We start from the raw sequence: 18,768 nt of genomic DNA on the forward strand, positions 1-18,768 counted from the left end.
AGTCGCTGCAGATTTCCTTTACTTTGTGGGAAAGAACAACATGCTTGTATATTTAGCCATCTTATCGGACAATGGTCTGCTCTGCCCTGCCTGCTTCTTACTGTGAGATAGAGGCACATCAAAGTGACTGTCCTGAGGTTTTCTGTTGGCAGGAAGAGAGAGCCAGTATTTTGCAAAGTGGCTGCTGTGGCCACATGCCACTGTGCCTTTTCCCTCGCAAAGAAACCTACACACCAAAAACAATATGAGGGGTTTTCTGATTTCTTTTTCATCATGTCAAATGGACTCGTTTGTTCTCACAGACGTAATTTGCATGCTAGTGGCCCTAAACAAATAAAGCACTTTCTATAAATGGACATTTGGAAATGGGTAATTCCCCCTCCCATGCACCATTGCGTTAGAGGATTGCGCGATGGCCTGCTTGTGTAAATGGATGTGCGTATGTGTCTGTGTCTGCCTGGTGGGACTGCCTTCTGTTCTCAGACGTAGCTTCTAGACGTCCCACTGGAATGACAGCAGCCTATTATGATGTCATGAGGGCAGTCTTTGCCAGTGTACTATTATACCCGGGTTAATGACTTTAGCAGGATTGCTCGGCTGTAGATGGTTGACAGGAGTGGAAGGGGGACAAGACCCCTGGGTTAGATTAGAGGACTCCATGCGGTCTGCTAATAAAATGCCTGCATCAAGTCGAACCGGCAGCATGTGCTAAAGGCATTGCCCCACGTTTCTTTAGTCTAGCACCCTCAGAAATAGCTTCAGCTCGGTCTTCTGTGGCTGGAAACAGCTGCTTGGCATTTTCCCCCTTCTTTTTTACAGAGGAAATTGCATTGTAGCCATTGGCCCACAGGGGTCACTTTCCTTTACAATAAGATATGTGTTCCTGGAAGCTGCTACTGGCCCATGACCAGCCATTACTTCAACTACACCTCAATATAGGCCCACCTAGACCTCACAGAGAGACATGCAGACATACACATACATTGATACCCTATATTTGCATCAAAGAGCACAGAAAGCCCCTTCAGGGCAGCTGGGCTCCTTTTCCACAAACTTTTCTTTGTCCTCGGGAACTCTTATTTGACTCTAGACTATGTGACTACCTAAAAGTGCAACTTCTCATTCACTTACCCAGCATGCACCTCCTACCTCTCTGCTCCCTGAAGTCTGTCTCACAGCGAGTCTGGCTTATTATTTAACTCTCTCCATACAACTCTCCCTTGTGAAAAGGATGTGAGATGGTAGCGCCATTTTCAAAGGAGCATGTCTGGAGCGGAGGCCTTGGCTGCCTGGGATCCCCTTTCAAAGTGGTCCTGCACCATTCCACCTCTGGATTCCTGCGGTCTAGTCGGGCTGAGGCCACTGGAGAACTCAAAAGAAGGAAAATTTCTCTTTTGAACTGGCTGCCTGCCCCTGTACTTTGTTGTAATGACTTTACCAACGCATTTAGACATCACACATGTATTTTAGAAGCTGTTTGGAGAGCGACATGTGATTATTTTCACTACTTGACTGCACTGGAGACCATCTCAAGTGATTTGTCTGACTTGGTTCAAGCACCAGCATCCATTTTAGTCTGACATGGAGTTACATCATATGTAGATTTGACCGTACAACGACCGTACGACTTGATATTTGTGGGCGTTTACTATTAGTGGGAAAGTCCCCCTTGTGTGGATAAACTCATCAGTATTTGTAGGGTACATAAAGGAATGAGAGGGGAGGGGAAAGGTACTGGTGTATTAGTGAAATCACACTGAAAGTTAGTGTTTGTGGTGGTTGTTAAGTGAAGTCAGACAGAAACAGCTGACAAAGAGACTCCAGCAGACCCTCTCTGACATCACTATAGCCTGGAGGCAGAACTTTTAAAGGCAGCCTTGAGAGATGAAGGGTTTGATAGATGCCACTCAAGTGGAACTAATGGAGTCAAGCTGTGTGATGTGTTTATGGGACATTAAGCTTAAATCATTTTCATTTGTTAAAGGGGCGGTTGCATTTTATTTCTCTGCCCCGGCATGTCAGCCCCAACAACAACACCACCACTACTTTTCCAAGGAGCAGTGTGTGTGTGTGTGTGTGTGTGTGTGTGTGTGTGTGTGTGTGTGTGTGTGTGTGTGTGTGAGAGAGAGAGAGAGGGGGGGTTGCTTTTGTTTTTTGTTTTGCCACTCAAGTTGGGAGAATGTACATCTGGCTCAGCAACCACCAAGCCCCAGGAAGACAGGGATTATGAGAGCTGAGTGCAAACAGCTAACTTGATTTCAGAGCAGAAGCCCAGGCTGCAGTGCAACACTAGCAGTCCACCTGGCTTTCTCTACCCTCAGGCTACCATCCCCAATCTGGGCTAGCTTTTTATGGGGACTTTTAGCACTTTTTCTCTTGCCAGTTATTTTCACCAGCAAAGGTCAAGTTAAAAAGCATGATTCAACAGATTCGGCATTGTGCGTGAGTTTCCCAAATGAAACCAACCTGAGTGACTAATTCTATTAAAGTAATCAGTCATCTTATCCCCCAGATAACATCAGAAAGCACTAAGGGGACTCTTAAGTGTGTCAGCTGGATGTGCATTTAATATTTGAACTTGGTTATTTGACCACTTTTTTCTATAATGGAAAATGGTGGCAACATTTTTGTGTGGTCTCCAATCTTACACAAAGCTACCTTGTGCAAAATAAGTTGCCAATTAGTGTTGGGGGGATTTATTTTTTTACATTTGAAGAAAGTGTGTGTTTATCATTGATTTGCATGTGTGTGTGTGTGTGTGTGTGTGTGTTGCACGTGTGCATGCTATTCCTGGGTACGTGTGTTGAAGTGGTTGCATGTATTAAAGTGTTTGCATGTGTGTTGATGTGTGGCAATGGGGAGGGGGGGGTTGCATGTTGCCGAAATGCAGCTGCACCAAGGCTCTGTGTTAGAGAGGTGGTTTTCTCCTTTGGTACAATGGGGACTCTGTCAGTCAGTGTTGTTTTAGAGAGGGGCCTCATCCCCTGGTGCCCTTTGTGCTGCTTTACTCTTTTTACATGGACACTGCAAGGAACTGCTGTGAGTTCATGTGAAGAGCTAAAGGATTAGGGCATAACGTTGCCTCTCCGATACCATCCTCCTTACATTCACATAGATGATCCAATTGTTAAGCGAGCCTGCCTTGCGTAAGAGTCTCCGTAGTCGACTGTCTCCGTCTGTTTCTCATGTGCCCTCTACTTCTGCTTTTCTTTTCATTTTGATTGGAAAGGGTTGATGTGACTTAAAGCAGATGAAGAAATAATGGGAAACTAGGGGAAATTTGTTCAAGGATGTATGACCAGACCCAGTTATCTTCGTGTAACATCTACCCACGTCAACTTCCTTTCTCTTTTGGTTTTACTCCCCTTAGTTACTGTAATTTTGCAGTCTTTCCTATCAAACGCTTCTCGGAGCCGTTCTTGAGGTGTAAAATTTTCGGGAAGTTCCTGTGACATTGTTAATGCCCCTACCTTTATTTCTACTTGGCTGCCCCTCAGATTTGTTGTTTTCTCTCTTCGGTCATCTCTCAGCTCTCTAACTGGGCAGTGTGTCAGAAGGTCTGGCTGGCCTGATTTATTGAGGCATTCATGTACCTGCATTCCCGACATTCTTTATGTATATCGTCTGTTGGCTAGGATTTCCCTTGGCCTTGCATGGACGCTAAGAGGAGAGCAAACAGGATGTTTGCCTCACAGTAATGAATGAATATCTCTGATTCATAACCAATTGTTGTGGCGGTTTGTTTATAATGTGGTCATAACTTCATTTACACCTTTGTTATAGCACACACTTCCTGAATTTCCTGTTTCATGAGAAATGTATGTGACAATGTAGTCAGGGTCAGTGTTTAGTGATGTAAGATTCCTAGAATAGTTTTTTTTAACTGTTAAGATTTTGAACACTGTCATCTCAACTCCACCGAGAACACCAGCTAGTATAAAAAAGTGAAACAATGGCAATTTCATTTATATAGCATATTTCATTACAAGTAAGCTCAGTGTGCTTTACATTAGAAGACAACATATAAAATGTAGTCATAAACCTTACATAAACATAGGTAACATAATGTAAATATAATATAAGCAGGAGTAAATGCAGAAACTGAATCAATGACACATACACCCAGCGTACATTTAACATACCATACAACTATTAAAAACCCCAAAAACAAATCTCTTTGGTCAGACTATCTTTGGTTAGTATTCGTGTGTGTGTGTGTGTGTGTGTGTGTGTGTGTGTGTGTGTGTGTGTGTGTCTGTGTCTGTGTCTGTGTGTGTGTGCATGTACGCATGTGCGTGTGTGCGCGTGTGTTTTGTTTATAAAAGAGAAAACCAATGTAAAATACAGATGTGTTTCAGTTTTGGGAGTCAAGCTATGAAATGGTCTTAATGATGAGTTGAAATTGCGTAGTTCGCTGTTAAGTTTCAGAAAATCTTCAAAATGTAAAATAATTAAGGATTACAACTTAGTATAAATTCTTTTTTTCTTGCTTTTGTAACTCTGATATTCTAGGTTAATTTGAGAACTGTATAGGATAGGCAACAATAAGCCCTGGGCTTCAGCCTCTTCCTTTTTCGGTCATTGATCGATTGAGTTTTGTTGTGTGAAATGGACTGATGTAAATATGTACGATGATGTTTTTCTTTTTTTTCTGTCTGCCGCATATGAACACAAATGTATGACCGAAATCATTCATTCATGCTTTAGTAGGTATGCTCTTTTGTTGTGTCCTGTCTGTTACAGCTCATGCATATGCATACTATGTCATTTGCATATGATGGAATTTAAATTCTGTAAGACTCACTCAGTGACACATGTACAGTTAAGTTGAGCTACTGTTATAGCTCGATTAGGCCATGTATTTGGACTACTGTCATTGTCCCAGTATACAAGAACTGGGGGAGAATCGATTTATTGACGGAAGTATGTCCGACCCTGGTACGGTAGGTGGTGATATGCCCCCTTTCAGCTGGTTGCTATTGGACCTTCTTCCGGTTGACCCATTGTGTCACATACCAAACCAGCGACAAAAAGTTAGCAAGCGGCAAGCGGGTTCCATGTTGAGCGGTGAAAACATGGACAACTATACAGCGCTGTACATTTCATACGTACTCTATGCTTTTACTTTTGGTACAAATGAGATGCACGCTATCCATGGTGCTTATGGTGATGTCCGAAGGCAGAAGACAACGCCGTATACTCCTGGAGTGTTACCACGCAACTTCTGGGTGAAAGACTGCCGCAGGAACTATGGATCATGCGCAGAATGCCTAGGCCAGTTCGTGGCCAATTGAAGCGTATACATGCCAAAGTAAATCGATCCCCAACCACATTATCTAGGTGCGTTTGTCCGACTTCGAGAAATTCGATTTAGTACGAATTCAGTCAGACTAACATGTTTACATGTATTTTAAAAGTCCAGTTTTAGTCAGACTAACACAATAAATCGACTTTTTCTGACATCATGTAAACGTACTGACTAAACAACTCAAATAAAACTTCAACTAAAACTAAACTAACAAACTCAGTTTTGAGTTTTATTCATCTTTTTAACTGTGAGTAACATCTGATTCCTTCGGGAGGACCTTGAGCTTCTGACATCTACTTCTTTATCTCCTGGCCGTGACAAGCTGGGCTTCAAAGAACCCTGGGATGATAATTGTCTCTCTGCTGAACCCAGTGTGACTTTTGCTATCTCTGCTGTTGATTACTCCCATGTCCCTGGGTAAATACACGGTTTAGCAAATAACTTTTTGGAGATAGTTTACAATGACTCGACCTACAATGGCACACCACCAAACCCTTTGTTGCCATAGCTAACCGAGCAAGGCCTGTTTGGTTGGGTATTGTCATTATAAGTCAGGGACTAGTGGAAAAGTTATTTCCCTCAACAGACTAACTCCGGGGTCAGAGACTAGAAGCAAAGGGTGTATGGGAGTGATGGGGTTGAGGTTAAGAGCCAGGCCAGACCGGAGAAGGGAGGAGGTGGTGAGGGGGGCTGTGGAGTCAACACTGGGCTGAGTCTAGCAGAGGTGGCTGAAGGAAGCTAAAAGCTTTACACCACAACTGTAAACTGTGTTGCTGATGACTGCCGCATCAACATGGTGTCACAGGGATTTTACACTCCCATGCTTTGTGTTGTGGTGCATTTCAGGGCATGTTTCAGATGTCAGAGTGGCACTGAACATGGACTGATCCGTCTGGTGAAGGATATTACGTAATGTTATCCAAAGCCTGCTATTAAAGTCGGTTTTATTGTCAAGAATTTGATCCAAATATATTTTCCACATTCAGTTTTTTAGACTGAAAATGGACATGAAGGCTCCGTTTGTTATCTTTGGATCAGCCACGTTGGAGTGTTTTCAAATTTGGTCTTTGGGTTTCTCATGTCGAGAATGTGGTTTGGCCGCTGGCATTAGCTTTACATGTAAATGCCCTCGCCCCCTTGCTGCCTGTTATTCTAATCATGTAACATGGTTTGTTTTTATTTAGATTGTAAATAATAGCTAGTGAGTGTTTTTTGCTTCTGAGCAAGTATGTGTATGTGTGGGGACACAATTCCTTGACTCCCTTGCTTTGGCCCTGTTATAAAACCTTTTTATTTCCTTGGACTCGCTCCTTGAGAATTCCCCCCTAGTCCCCTCCAGCTGTGTCTTTGGGAGAGGTGGCAGGGCTTTTCTCTGGAGGCCTCCTTGCTCCTCTAGCGTCTTTGTGAAGGACTCGTGCTTTGTTGTGATTGCCTGGTTTGGGTTACCTCGTAAAAGAGCGGCAGGGCGATCAGATGTCTGGTCAGAGAAGGTGGTGGCGGTGGTGTTGTTTTCTCACACTACACTCTGCCGCTCTCAATTCAGCTTACCTGGAAGCTTGAAAGACACCCAATACCCACTCAAATGCAAACAGGCACACAAACGTATGGACACACACACATGCACACACTCATTGCACATGTAACAGCACCAGAACAAAAAAGTCATCACTCAGGTCAGGGTAAATTTTGATTTCCTGAAGAGCTAAGGAAACACAGTCCATTGACGACAGCGGTGATAACAGCTGACGTTCCTGTCCTGTCTCCCCTTGTTGTGCTTCAATGCCAAGGAAGTGGAGAAAGCTAAACAATAGTGCTGGCAGTGATACTTTATTGGCAAAAGACCAGTGTAGTAAGTGTATCTTTAGATTGCTGTCGGGGATGGAGTAACACTGCCCCACCTGATTTTACCATGAATGACGTCATTCCTCCAGATTGTCTGGGCCTGATAAGCCCAATCACATGTATTCACAGTGGACAAGTATGAGATGAGTATGTATGTGTATATAACCTTCTCGGGGTGAGCCACAAGAGATAGGGAAAATGGATTGTGATTAATGGTACCGGTGCACTGTTTGTCAGCAGTGTGGTAGTGCAAGGTGGCTTGCTCCCCTTCTGTGAGCCTAGGGATGTAATGATAAGGCAGAAATAGGTACTGAAGGGATCGCCGGTTTGAATCCCCGTGTTACCCCCAGCTTGGTCGGGCGTCCCTACAGACTCAATTGGCCATGTCTGCGGGTGGGAAGCCAGATGTGGGTATGTGTTCTGGTCGCTGCAATAGCGCCTCCTCTGGTCGGTTGGGGCGCCTGTTCAAGGAACTCGGGGGGATAGCGTGATCCTCTCACGCGCTACGTCCCCCTGGCGAAACTCCTCACTGTCAGGTGAAAAGAAGCGGCTGGCGATGCCCCGTGTATCGGGGGAGGCATGTGGTAGTCTGCGGCCCTCCCTGGACCAGCAGAGGGGGTGGAGCAGCGACTGGGATGGCTCGGAAGAGGGGGGCAATTGACCAAGTACAATTGGGGAGAAAAGAGGGGGGGCAAAAAAAGTTACAGAAGGGGGTTCAGGTACCCTGGCTGTCCTTCTCAGGCCTGCTTAGGGTATAAACACTATTTACTAATTACTTGCCCCACCTCACTTATTTTTATGAGGAGATGTTTTGTTGTGACCTATATCCTCCACCCAAGACTGGTGCTGGGACTCATCCTACGTCCAGAGTCAAAAGACGGTTTGCTTTTCTCATCATGTGGGCGTAAAGTATACTCCGTAAAATGTTTAAAGGTGACATCCCAGGTCCCATCTCTTCACTTTGTTTTCTTCGCCCTCTATCTTAGATCCACTTTCTGATGGGGACTGGCAGCCTGACTTGTTTTCCACCCCTGTCAGAGAGCACCCTGGATCATCATGCAAGTGTTTTTCTGAACGCACTGCTATTTTGAAACCAACACTTTATGTTGGAAAAGAGAGCCTGTACTTGGGTTTTGACTTTTTTTTGTTTTTGTTTTTTTTGTAGTATTACTGCAGTGTGTTTTGTTGTGTGTATTACTGAAAGCTCAGTAGAGATGCTGTGTATAGTAGCTGTGATTATGTTGGTGTTGAATGCTACACCTCAGGTCTCATCTTCCTAGACTCCACCCAGATGACGAGACAACTTAGAAACAGACAGACACAGTCGGGGGGTGAGGACGGCTGTCTGGGGCTCCAAGTCTGGGGAGCCACAGGTTCTGTCCATCTACTCTGCTTTATCCATCCACTCCTTCCCCTCCCCCGTCTTAATTTCAGCAGACGAAAACTGCGTCTGGCCTCTGTAAAAATGGTCAAATTGTGGGGAGCAGATAAAGCATAGCTGCTCCTTCAGTTTTATCACTTTTTACTCTAAGTTACTTTAGGCGGGAGAAAGACTCCTGGATATGTTATCGCCATACCATGCAACCACTCTTAGCCTGTTTATAGAATGTGAAAAGAGAGGATTACACTCTACATATTTACTTATTTAATTACTAATGAGGTCCGCTCACGCATTGCTCTGCATTTTAAAAAACAAACTCCACTTTATTGGAACCATTTGAGTGTTTGAATTTACCACAAAGATCTCACCAACATAAAATGCTGCCTGTACACAACACAGGAAGCAATTTTGTGCTACGCTGACTCTTCCAGAAATACAGACTGCTGTTTTGCTACTGTTATCTTTTCCAGAAATAGAGGAAAATCTGCCATGCCTTATCCTGCTTTAGGTGTTTAGTTGTGGGAAAGTGCAGAGGAAAACATCCTGTTCCTCGCCTCCATTTGTCTCTCAGCGCTGTAGTTAAGCAGCTTCTAACTGGGCTTGCAGGTCATAAACTCGAGCCAAGCCAAATCACAAATCAGAGAGACAGCTTCAGAGTAAGGCAGATTGAGTTGCCTAGTTGACTCGGATGTCTAAATGACCATGAGCTCCTCATCATTCCCTCTGATTGTGGAGGACTGAGCGTGACTAGAGTGCTCCACCCACGCTCTGATGGCCCTCATGTATTCTCCATGCCTTCCAGTAGCCTAACACTACAATACACCCACTCGTTATATATTAGGAAGAGGTGCCAAGCTCAAAGTTGATGATGACACTGGGGGGTGGCACCGATACATCGCAGGGCCCCTGGGGCATTCTGTCACTACACATCAAAATTTGATTGGCTGAAGGGCTTCCACGAAAGGCTAGCAATGCAAACTAGAGCTGGTCCAAGGAGCTGTGATGTGCTTTGATGAGATAGGAAATCCCCGCTCAACCTCACGAGAAAACAACTAATTCAATTCAGGCACACTTCAATTTAACTTTTAAAAAACAGATTATGATTTTGATTTTTACTGGGCCAGCAGAGAAGGCTCTGATGGCCCTGACAGCCCACCACTGAGCCTCCTCATTTGGCAACCCGACACCCTTCAACCACTTCAACTGTTGAGTCTTGTAAAAACTCAGTCCAGCCCCATCAATAGCTTAAATGTTGCTCTGTTTTACAACTTATATACTTTCAATCTACCATTTTGCCGGTTGTGCTCTGCTCCTTTCCCATAATTCATATTCTTTTCTAGGTGCTTTACTTCATCTTCCATGCGTATCTACTTTGTTTGCTCCCTCTCGCTTGTTATTTTTGATGACGCTTTTGACGTTTGGCTTTGCGTGTGAGAAAAGAAAAAGAATTGGAACATGGTTCCTTGAATCCTGTCCAATGAGCCCCAGATGTCTACATAAAATGGCAAAAGAAGGTAGCAATGCAAGAAGGAAAGTAGCTCTTTCACCAGTTCAAGGCTCTGTCCATAAACTTACGGGAGCCCAGTGATTGGGAGGATAGTGGGGATAACAGAACCAGTTGGTCTGGTTATTAAATGGACAAAGGTTGTGTTTTTACACCGACTGGAAGCCTCACAACACAAGGAGGCATGTATTGACCCTGTTTGCCAACCATTGTTAGCAATTTTCTACCGGCAAAAAATAGCTCAAATGTCAAAGGATGGCAATGGCACAGCACCAAAGCTTCACATTGAACCCTTTGTCCAGCAGATCAAATAAGGAAGGCTTTGCAGAGGAGAAAGTACGTGGGCAGTATGGCAACATAACAGGCAAAAAAAAAATTGGTAATTTTTTTGAATTTCACCTACACTAGAAATGACAGGTATCTATGCGTTAAGTTGTTGTTGTTGTTTTTCTTTTTTGTTGTTGTTTTTTTTACTCCTTTTCACATAAAGCTAGCACTAGTTAGCTTCGTGTAATACCAGGAAGTTGGAGATAGTATCATTCAGGGACAAAGTGAAATTAAATTAGCTAAATTTCGTTACTTGGCTCAAATGACCCAAATCTAGCTAGAAAGCCAACATCCTCTGCCCCTCTTGCGTTCGGACAAGAGAAAACCTCCTCTCTAGCTTCCCAGGTTTATATGAGCCTTCCATTTTTTTCATCCGCTGTGTGTTAATAATTTCACCACCACCCTCATCCGCTGCACCTGTATTTACGTTCCAGGACCCGAGGCTGTAACTGTCAAAAAGCCAAACTAAAGTAAACACATTACGTTTCTCTCTTAATGTTATCACACTCATTTAAGTAGCTGAAGAACTAGTCCTTAACACATTTATTGTCACTGCAGCTGTAATAAATGTAGGGATATAGGTTTTGATTTTATATGAAAGAGTCATTGTCCCCTTGACATTACTAACTGGAGGATGAGCGCCTCTGTCTCGGTCTGAACTGTGGCAGTGTTTGCTTCTAAATTAGATTACTGAAAAAACGAACCGTGCTTTTTGCCTGTTTGCCCTAAGGTTCTTCCTTATTATGCTTGACAGACCAGGAAAACAAAGGGAACTGGGCTCTGGGCCTGGCCAGATGCCGTGGCAGATATCCCACAAGAACCAATCATATGTCACATAACCTGGGGTGCTCTAAAAATATCCATTCACTACAATTACTTGTTCTTTCTAATAATTTAACTATCCACACATCCATTCCCTGTTGTCCAAATCTCCTTAATCCACCAAATGGAGCAATCGTTTGTCATAAAGATATGCTGCTCTCCTGCTATCAACACAAGGACTATATAGGTAAGCGTAAACTGAACCAAACTTAGATTGCCACCATGTTTACATGCAGAGAGGATTTTACCCTTTTTCAGGCTGACAGAAATAGTTCCCTTTAAACGTGCAGTACACATCTCAAACAACTGATTTTTCTTCTATCTGTGGTTGTTTTGTCGCATAATGATGGACTTGAGGTCATATTGATTAGGTGGCCTCTAGTACACAATGTATAATACACAATGACATACTATCGCTAATCCTCAAAAGTCATCTATTGACTTTAATTGTAATTTTCCTGGAAATCCAGTACTCAAAAACATTGTTGCTGAAAGTTTGTTGGTAGCTGTGTTCCCTGAGAAGACTTTCATAGGGGCGGCCCGGACAGTAGAGAGACGTTACCCTTCAATTACCTCCCTCACATGTCCAGCATGACCTTTCAGAGTGGAAAGAGACTGTGTTGTACATAAAATATATGCTAGAAGAAGAGACGAGAAAGAGAGAGTAGGAATGGGGAGGGCTTGTAGGGACATAGAAAAGGAGAATTTACAGCAAATTTGTAACCATTAAGAACAGGGCACATTCATCCTTTAATTCTTGACATGTGGAATGCATGGCGTCTCTGCTTTCTGTGCTGTGTGGGTTTTGGAAACCAAGGCATGTCAAAGAGCTCCAATCTAACAGTTAGTCACTGCTTTCCACCGCAAGTCAGAGCCCAAGATAGTTTCTCAGGCTTTTTTTTTTTTAGTCCCTGCAGTTTTGCAGCAATTCTGTTGTGCGCTGACTTCTGAAGAACTTTGTGTAGCTTCATTTCTGTGCAAATGTGACATCTTTACAATGGCAGCTAGGGTAGGAGTTATGTGACAAAAAATCATTAGTCTGATTTAAAATGTGTTTGTAGGAGAAACGCAACACCATCTTATATAAGTCTTCATAGGCAGACAGACACATGAGTCAGTGGCAACCACAGTGCTGCTGCACAGAGGCATTGTGCCTTCAACGCCATCCTCATTCCTCTAGTCAGCATGATTCACAGTGTGCTGGTGGAGGGAGTGAATGATCCCGACTGGAAAATTAATTTGTAAAAGAAAAAAAAACTTGCATGTGATATTGCACCTCTATGAGTCACTGCGAACCATAGGAAAAACTATATGGGCTGTTCCATCCATTAATCACATGCTGGCATCACTAATAGTGAAACGCCTTGTAAGAACAGTGTGTCTTGGCCATGATGGGTTGAAAGGGTGTCATGCTATATGTTGGACTGGAGCCCGAGTTGTAGCAGAGGGTTAAAAGTCAAGCTGACAGGCAGTTTGTGGCGAGGCTTGGGGGCACTGCTGGCGCGGGCGTAAGCGGGGAGTCCCAGTGCAAACAATCCCTCATGTCTCTTCAAAGAGAAACGCTGAGGCGATCAGTTTCAGGAGGAGGGGAGCACCCTCATATTGTTGCACTTCCTCAATTTCAAGATTTCCAAGTTGACCCGTGTTTATGAGCTCCTGGCTCATTCTCGGAAGTAATTAGTTAAAGCTTGTGTCATATAGTGTGTATTTACCTTTACAGTGGTCGTAAGGACATAAAATGTTTAAGTGGCTTGGTCTCAAAACACAAATTAGGACACAATTTAGGGTTTCATTTGAACCATGGTAAAACTGACTGCCATGGGACATTTCATGTGTGGTGTTAAGTGTTTTTTTTTATGGCTGAATAGATGATAGGTCTGGCAATAAGCCTTTCCTGCGATAGCAGTCACTGTGGTTTAAAGTGCAGTCTAGCCAGAGTATAGCAAAAGCTTGAGCATACAGAGGCAATGTGGATGAGCTCATGCAACAGGATGCTCAAAGTCAACACAGGAAGTGAGGTCATATAATGCCACTGCTCAAGGTTGGGAAGAAGCTGTGTTGTTCTACTGTGATCAGAAGCCTAAAAACTATTTACTGATTCACAAAGTCACTGCTCCTATGAATAGTAACAAAAACCTCAATTAAAGACACATGGCACTAACATAAGCTAAATATTTATTTGATTTTTGTGTTCCCAGAATTCCATGAACCTGCCTCCAGACAAAGCCAGGCTCCTCAGACAGTATGACAATGAGAAGAAGTGGGACCTTATCTGTGACCAGGTACATCTGATATATAAAATCACTAAACCAGTGCGAAAAATATATGCACCCTTAATCCATCTCTAACTCTAACATAACATTGATAGTGAGTAGCTTCACGATATCATGAACATGATAATTTTCTTGTCCACTGTTGTTTGATGTTGAAGTACTTATTCTATCATCTGTCTTATTCTGTCAACTGTCTTCTCTGGGCTTCAGGAGAGATTTCAAGTGAAAAATCCACCCCACACCTACATCCAGAAATTGAGAGGTTATTTAGACCCTGGAGTCACACGAAAGGTGAGCTTTATCACCAAACTCATTGCCTCGAAACCACAAAATATTTTTTGTCTTTAAGGCCTAACCTCCTCTTAATAGGAATTTGCAAAATGGAGTAACATTTGGGCCATGACCAAACTTTTTATTTTGCTTTGTTTTTTAACGGAAAGGCTCTCCTTTCACTTTGATTTTACTTTACAGAAGTTTCGAAGGCGGGTGCAGGAATCCACCAAAGTGTTGAGGGAGCTGGAAATATCACTGAGGACAAACCACATTGGGTAATCTATCCTAATCGCACTCTCCCATGACAGGATCGACAACATAACCTTGACGCCAGTGTAGCTCCGCCCTCCAAATCTATTTAGCTTTGCATATGATGATGATGAGGACTTAAGTAAAGTAAAAGAGATCCATCCCAACCCCCATGCAAAGAATGGTCTGTTCTCTGTTTTTCCATCTGAGGGGACCCAGAGCTTTTTCTGGTGCCCATCCTATTGTTCTAGCTTGCCAAGCTCTGCAGCTCTACTTAACAGAGTTGGTCCTCATAATACCCAGATGGTAGCCATTGTGCTGCCTTGTCCACTCCCCATAGTGTTGAGCAGAGCAGGAAGCTTTGTTTTGTATGCCAGAGGGACAGGAAGCCAGGCTCACCAATGCTGAACCCAGTGAAAAACACACAAACACACATGAGGATGCCTTTATGAATATGCATTTCTTGCCAGATTTTTAGTGCTCATTTCGTTCACTAAGTTTTCTTTATTTACTCAAGCTGTTTATTGTGTTCTGTGCACTTACAACACATGCCTGTTACTTAGAATATCTTTGTCCTTTTCATTGATGGCCTTGTTGTCGTCATCATCATCATCACTTAAAACCATCTTAAGAGAATCCTGAAAAGGCTTTGACTCTTCATAGCATCAAGGTGTGCCAAGAATACCTCATATTGTATTTCGCTTCATCAAAAAGGCCTTCAAATGTGTTTCCCAGAAAGACGCTCAGGAAAAGAATAGGAGTACAATTTTCTGAAGACTGGTAGGTTTCATTAAGCGTATAAGAGGCCTGTTCATTGTGTGTGTCTAAATCACAGGCTCTTTCTGATATGTTATTCCTCAGATTGCCAAAATAATCTGAAATAGCAACTGGTTGGACAGGAAGGGAGGGAGAGAGAGAGAGAGAGAGAGAGAGAGAGAGAGAGAGAGAGAGAGAGAGAGAGAGAGAGAGAGAGAGAGAGAGAGAGAGAGAGAGAGAGAGAGAGAGAGAGAGAGAGAGAGAGAGAGAGAGAGAGAGAGAGAGAGAGAGAGAGAGAGAGAGAGAGAGAGAGAGAGAGAGAGAGAGAGAGAGAGAGAGAGAGAGAGAGAGAGAGAGAGAGAGAGAGAGAGAGAGAGAGAGAGAGAGAGAGAGAGAGAGAGAGAGAGAGAGAGAGAGAGAGGGACTGGAAGACAGGAAGCTGATGATCAAGTGTGCCTCCCCGCTCACCCCTCCTCCCATTTCAGCCCAGTCTCACCACTTTGTTTTCTTTCCTCTGTTCTTCTGCTCACCTCTTCCCCCTCATTTCCTCCATTACTTTTGCTTTACCGCCTGACTCACTGTTGATTGACCAGCAACTTGTGTTACCAAAAAGCCAGTCTCCCTTAACTAGTATTTAAAGTCTCTTTGAGGAACCTTTTACCCATATACTGTCCCCATGGGGTTTTTGAAGAGGGGTTGGGGGGGGGGGGGCTGAGGGGCTGAGGGGGACTAAATACCGAGGCTGTCAGGGGTTCGACCTGAGCCCAGCTCTCTCAGCCATATGCCTTCCACATTCTTTCTCTCATCGCAATGGGAATTCCTTTGTTTGCAGTTGTTCCTCCCTCCAGAAACCTGGAGTTAAATGGGGAGGAAATCTGAAGACTTGCTTTTTGTTTACTTTTTATCGCATTCTTGCCAAGTTCTCCATCAAGACAGGGGACCCCCCCCCCCACCACCCCACTCCCAAGTTATAGATTCCTATAAGATGGCTTCTGTCACCCTCAGAAATTGGAACTCAGAAATCTCCTAATTTGGTCTGCCCCCCCCCCCAAGTCTTTCTCTCTTCCCTTCCATTTACAGTTGAAATCAGAGGATATGGGTGTGTTGTTAATGTGGTGCCCTACTAACCCCCCATCTGTGTTCCACGTCACAGGTGGGTCAGGGAGTTCCTTAATGATGAGAACAGAGGTTTGGACATCCTGGTGGAGTACCTCTCCTTTGCCCAGTGTGCTGTCATGTGAGTACAGACATACTGTCCACACAAACACACACCCCTTCTCTTGGTTGCCACGCACATGTTTTAGACTGTAAGCTTAAGCTTTTCTTCAGGAACTGGACAAAGATGGGTTGTGGATCCAACTGCTTAGTTAACATATATGTCTGGTAGATCTTAATGAACTGCTTGCTTTGGTGTGTAAAAAGTGCTCTTGCATTTAAATATTGCATCCCCTTGATGTGCCTGTAGGCCCCGCTGCATACTTGGCATACTGAATGTGTTGCTAGAGGTATGCTTTGTGATGGGGTGCTGACCTGTAATATGCCTGAGTGAGACTGATCCTCCATGCCCTTTGTTGTGCTGAGCTTTACTGTGCAGCTTGATGGTGTAGTTCTAGTTGTAACCCTTGGCTCTTTACCAAGCTGCAATCCTAACCTGACCTTCCCAATCCTCCCCCTCACCCCTCGTGTATGCCCCTCTGCCTCTTTGTTGGCATGTCCATTTGTCTGTCCGTGGCCCAGGTTGGATTTTGAGGGCTCAGAGAATGGGGAGGATGGTACCTTGGAGAAGGCTAGGTCTTGGAGCAGGTCCATTGAGGATCTGCACCAGACGGGCACCCAGCCCTTTTGCAACACACTGGTGCGCTCTGCGCGCCAGTCCGTCCTCCGGTACGTATTGCTCAGCTAGCTTTCCCGCTACTAACTGTTACTATTGGCTTGCTGTACTAACCTTAAAAGCTTCAAACATATGTTAGCATGTCAGCTAGCAGCCTTGAAGCTGTTATGCTCATTAGCCAGGAAAACCCCTGGCTGAAGATAAGTTATAGGGAGGATTTCCTCTCTCCTGACCTCATGGGTTTGGTTTGTATGAACTAAAATACACGGCAACCTGTATTAGAGACAGAGACTGAGGGTGAGGGTTCTCTATCCTTTATCCTGTATGTCTCATGCTCTATATCACTCTTAGTTAGTTCTTCCTCCTCCATCCAGATGTGTCTGTATAGTCTTAGATAAAAGCCAGCTGTGCTCAGCAGCACATCGATGCTTGATTCTCCTCCTCATCACCACACCACACACAGAGACAGCAGATGAGGAGACAGCAGGTTAAATGACTGAAAGAACTAATTACACAAATTTAAAGTTGTAAATATATAACATAAGAGAAACAGTCAGGCAGTAATACAGTTAAAAATAGATTTTCATTTTACTTGTATTAGTAGAAATTTAAGTACAATGCACCACTGCTTGGAAAGATGATGTAATGGGTCAGTCATAGATAAAACAGGTAACTTATGACACTGCACAACATTAAAAAACTGCACCAACTAAGTTATATTATTGATGTATCGTGATGGGTGCATGATGAGCCAAAACATTATGACCCCTCACAGGTGAACAGAATGACGTTGATCATCTCCAAACAAGGGCACATGTCAAGGTCTTGGTAGATTAGATGGTAAGCGAAAAATCAGTTCTCATAGTCAACATGTTGGATGCAGGAGAAACGGGCAGGAGTAAGACCTGAGCGACTTTGACAAGGGCCAGATTGTTAGGGCCAGATGACTGAGTCAGAGCATCTCTGAAACGGCAAGGCTTGTGCGGTGCCCCTGGTCAGCAGTGGTGACTATCTACCAGCATTGGTCCAAGGGGGAACAAACTTACGACATGGTGTTGGGTGCCCAAGGCTCATAAATGCACAAGGGAAAGGAAGGCCATCCCATCTGGTCCAAACTGACAGAAGGTCTACTGTGGCACAAGTCGCAGAAAATTTTAACGATGGTTATGGAAGGAATGTGTCACAACACAGTGCATCACACCCTGCTGCGTACGGGGCTGCGTAGCCGCAGAGTGCCCATGACGACCCCTGTCCACTGCTGATAGTGCTTACAGTGGCCACGTGAGCATACAAACTGGACCTTGGAGTAATGGAAGATGGTTGCCTAGTCCAACGAGTCCCACTTTCTTTTAGATCAAGTGGATGGCTTTGTACATGTGCACCATTTACCTGGGGAAGTGATGGCACGAGGATGCACTGTGAGAAGACGACAAGCCGGTGGAGGGAGTGTGATGCTCTGGGCAATGTTCTGCTGGGAAATCCTGGGTCCAGCCATGCATGTGGACATCAATTTGACATGTGCCCCCCTACCTAAACATCGTTGCAGACCAGGTACACCCATTCATGGCAATGGTATTCCCTGATGTCACTGGCCTGTTTCAGCAGGACAATGCACCTTGCCACACGACACACATTGTTCGGGAATGGTTTGAGGAACATGATGTGTTCAAGGTGCTGCCCTGGCCTCCACATTCTCCAGATCTCAATCCAATTGAGAATCTGTGGGATGAGCTGGACTGACAAGTCCAATCCATGGTGGCTCCATCTCACAATTTACAGGACTTAAGGATCTGCTGCTAACATTGTGGTGCCAGATACCACAGGACACCTTCAGGGATCTTGTAGAGTCCATGCCTCAAGGTTGTTTTGGCGGCACACACAGGACCAACAGCACATTAGGCGGGTGGTCATAATGTTTTGGCTCATCAGTGTACAATTACATAATGATAGTCTGTGAATTTAGATTTTAGTCTGTTTGTGTTGGTGAGGAAACCAGCCACTTCCCGTCATGCATCTGTAACCACATACACCAAATCGGATATTCTTGTCAGTCCACTGTCTTCCTTTGTCTCTCTCTTCTCTCTCTATCGCTCACAACCTTTTTCTTGTCTAACATATTCAAACCCACAGTCACAGGAATGCCAGATACAGTTCAGCCCTCCAAACTATGATTAAGTTACAAAGCATACGGAAGATAATGAA

The 18,768-nt window shown here is 44.2% G+C and overlaps 1 protein-coding gene across 3 annotated transcripts in view; it reads left to right on the forward strand.

Annotated features, from left to right (window-relative positions):
• fmnl3 (formin-like 3) overlaps positions 1 to 18,768 on the forward strand; it is a 34,467-nt gene that overhangs the window by 2,355 nt on the left and 13,344 nt on the right. For 2 of the 3 annotated variants that reach the window (XM_056298518.1, XM_056298526.1), the window contains exons 2-6: positions 13,383 to 13,466; positions 13,668 to 13,748; positions 13,929 to 14,005; positions 15,889 to 15,972; positions 16,473 to 16,619. In XM_056298518.1, the coding sequence (XP_056154493.1) occupies positions 13,383 to 13,466; positions 13,668 to 13,748; positions 13,929 to 14,005; positions 15,889 to 15,972; positions 16,473 to 16,619 (473 nt within the window). The remainder of the gene's footprint in view (positions 1 to 13,382; positions 13,467 to 13,667; positions 13,749 to 13,928; positions 14,006 to 15,888; positions 15,973 to 16,472; positions 16,620 to 18,768) is intronic. The other variant, XM_056298534.1, reaches the window with a different exon arrangement.

The sequence above is a fragment of the Lampris incognitus genome, chromosome 2 (assembly GCF_029633865.1).
Source record: "Lampris incognitus isolate fLamInc1 chromosome 2, fLamInc1.hap2, whole genome shotgun sequence".
In the NCBI taxonomy this organism is placed as follows: domain Eukaryota; kingdom Metazoa; phylum Chordata; class Actinopteri; order Lampriformes; family Lampridae; genus Lampris; species Lampris incognitus.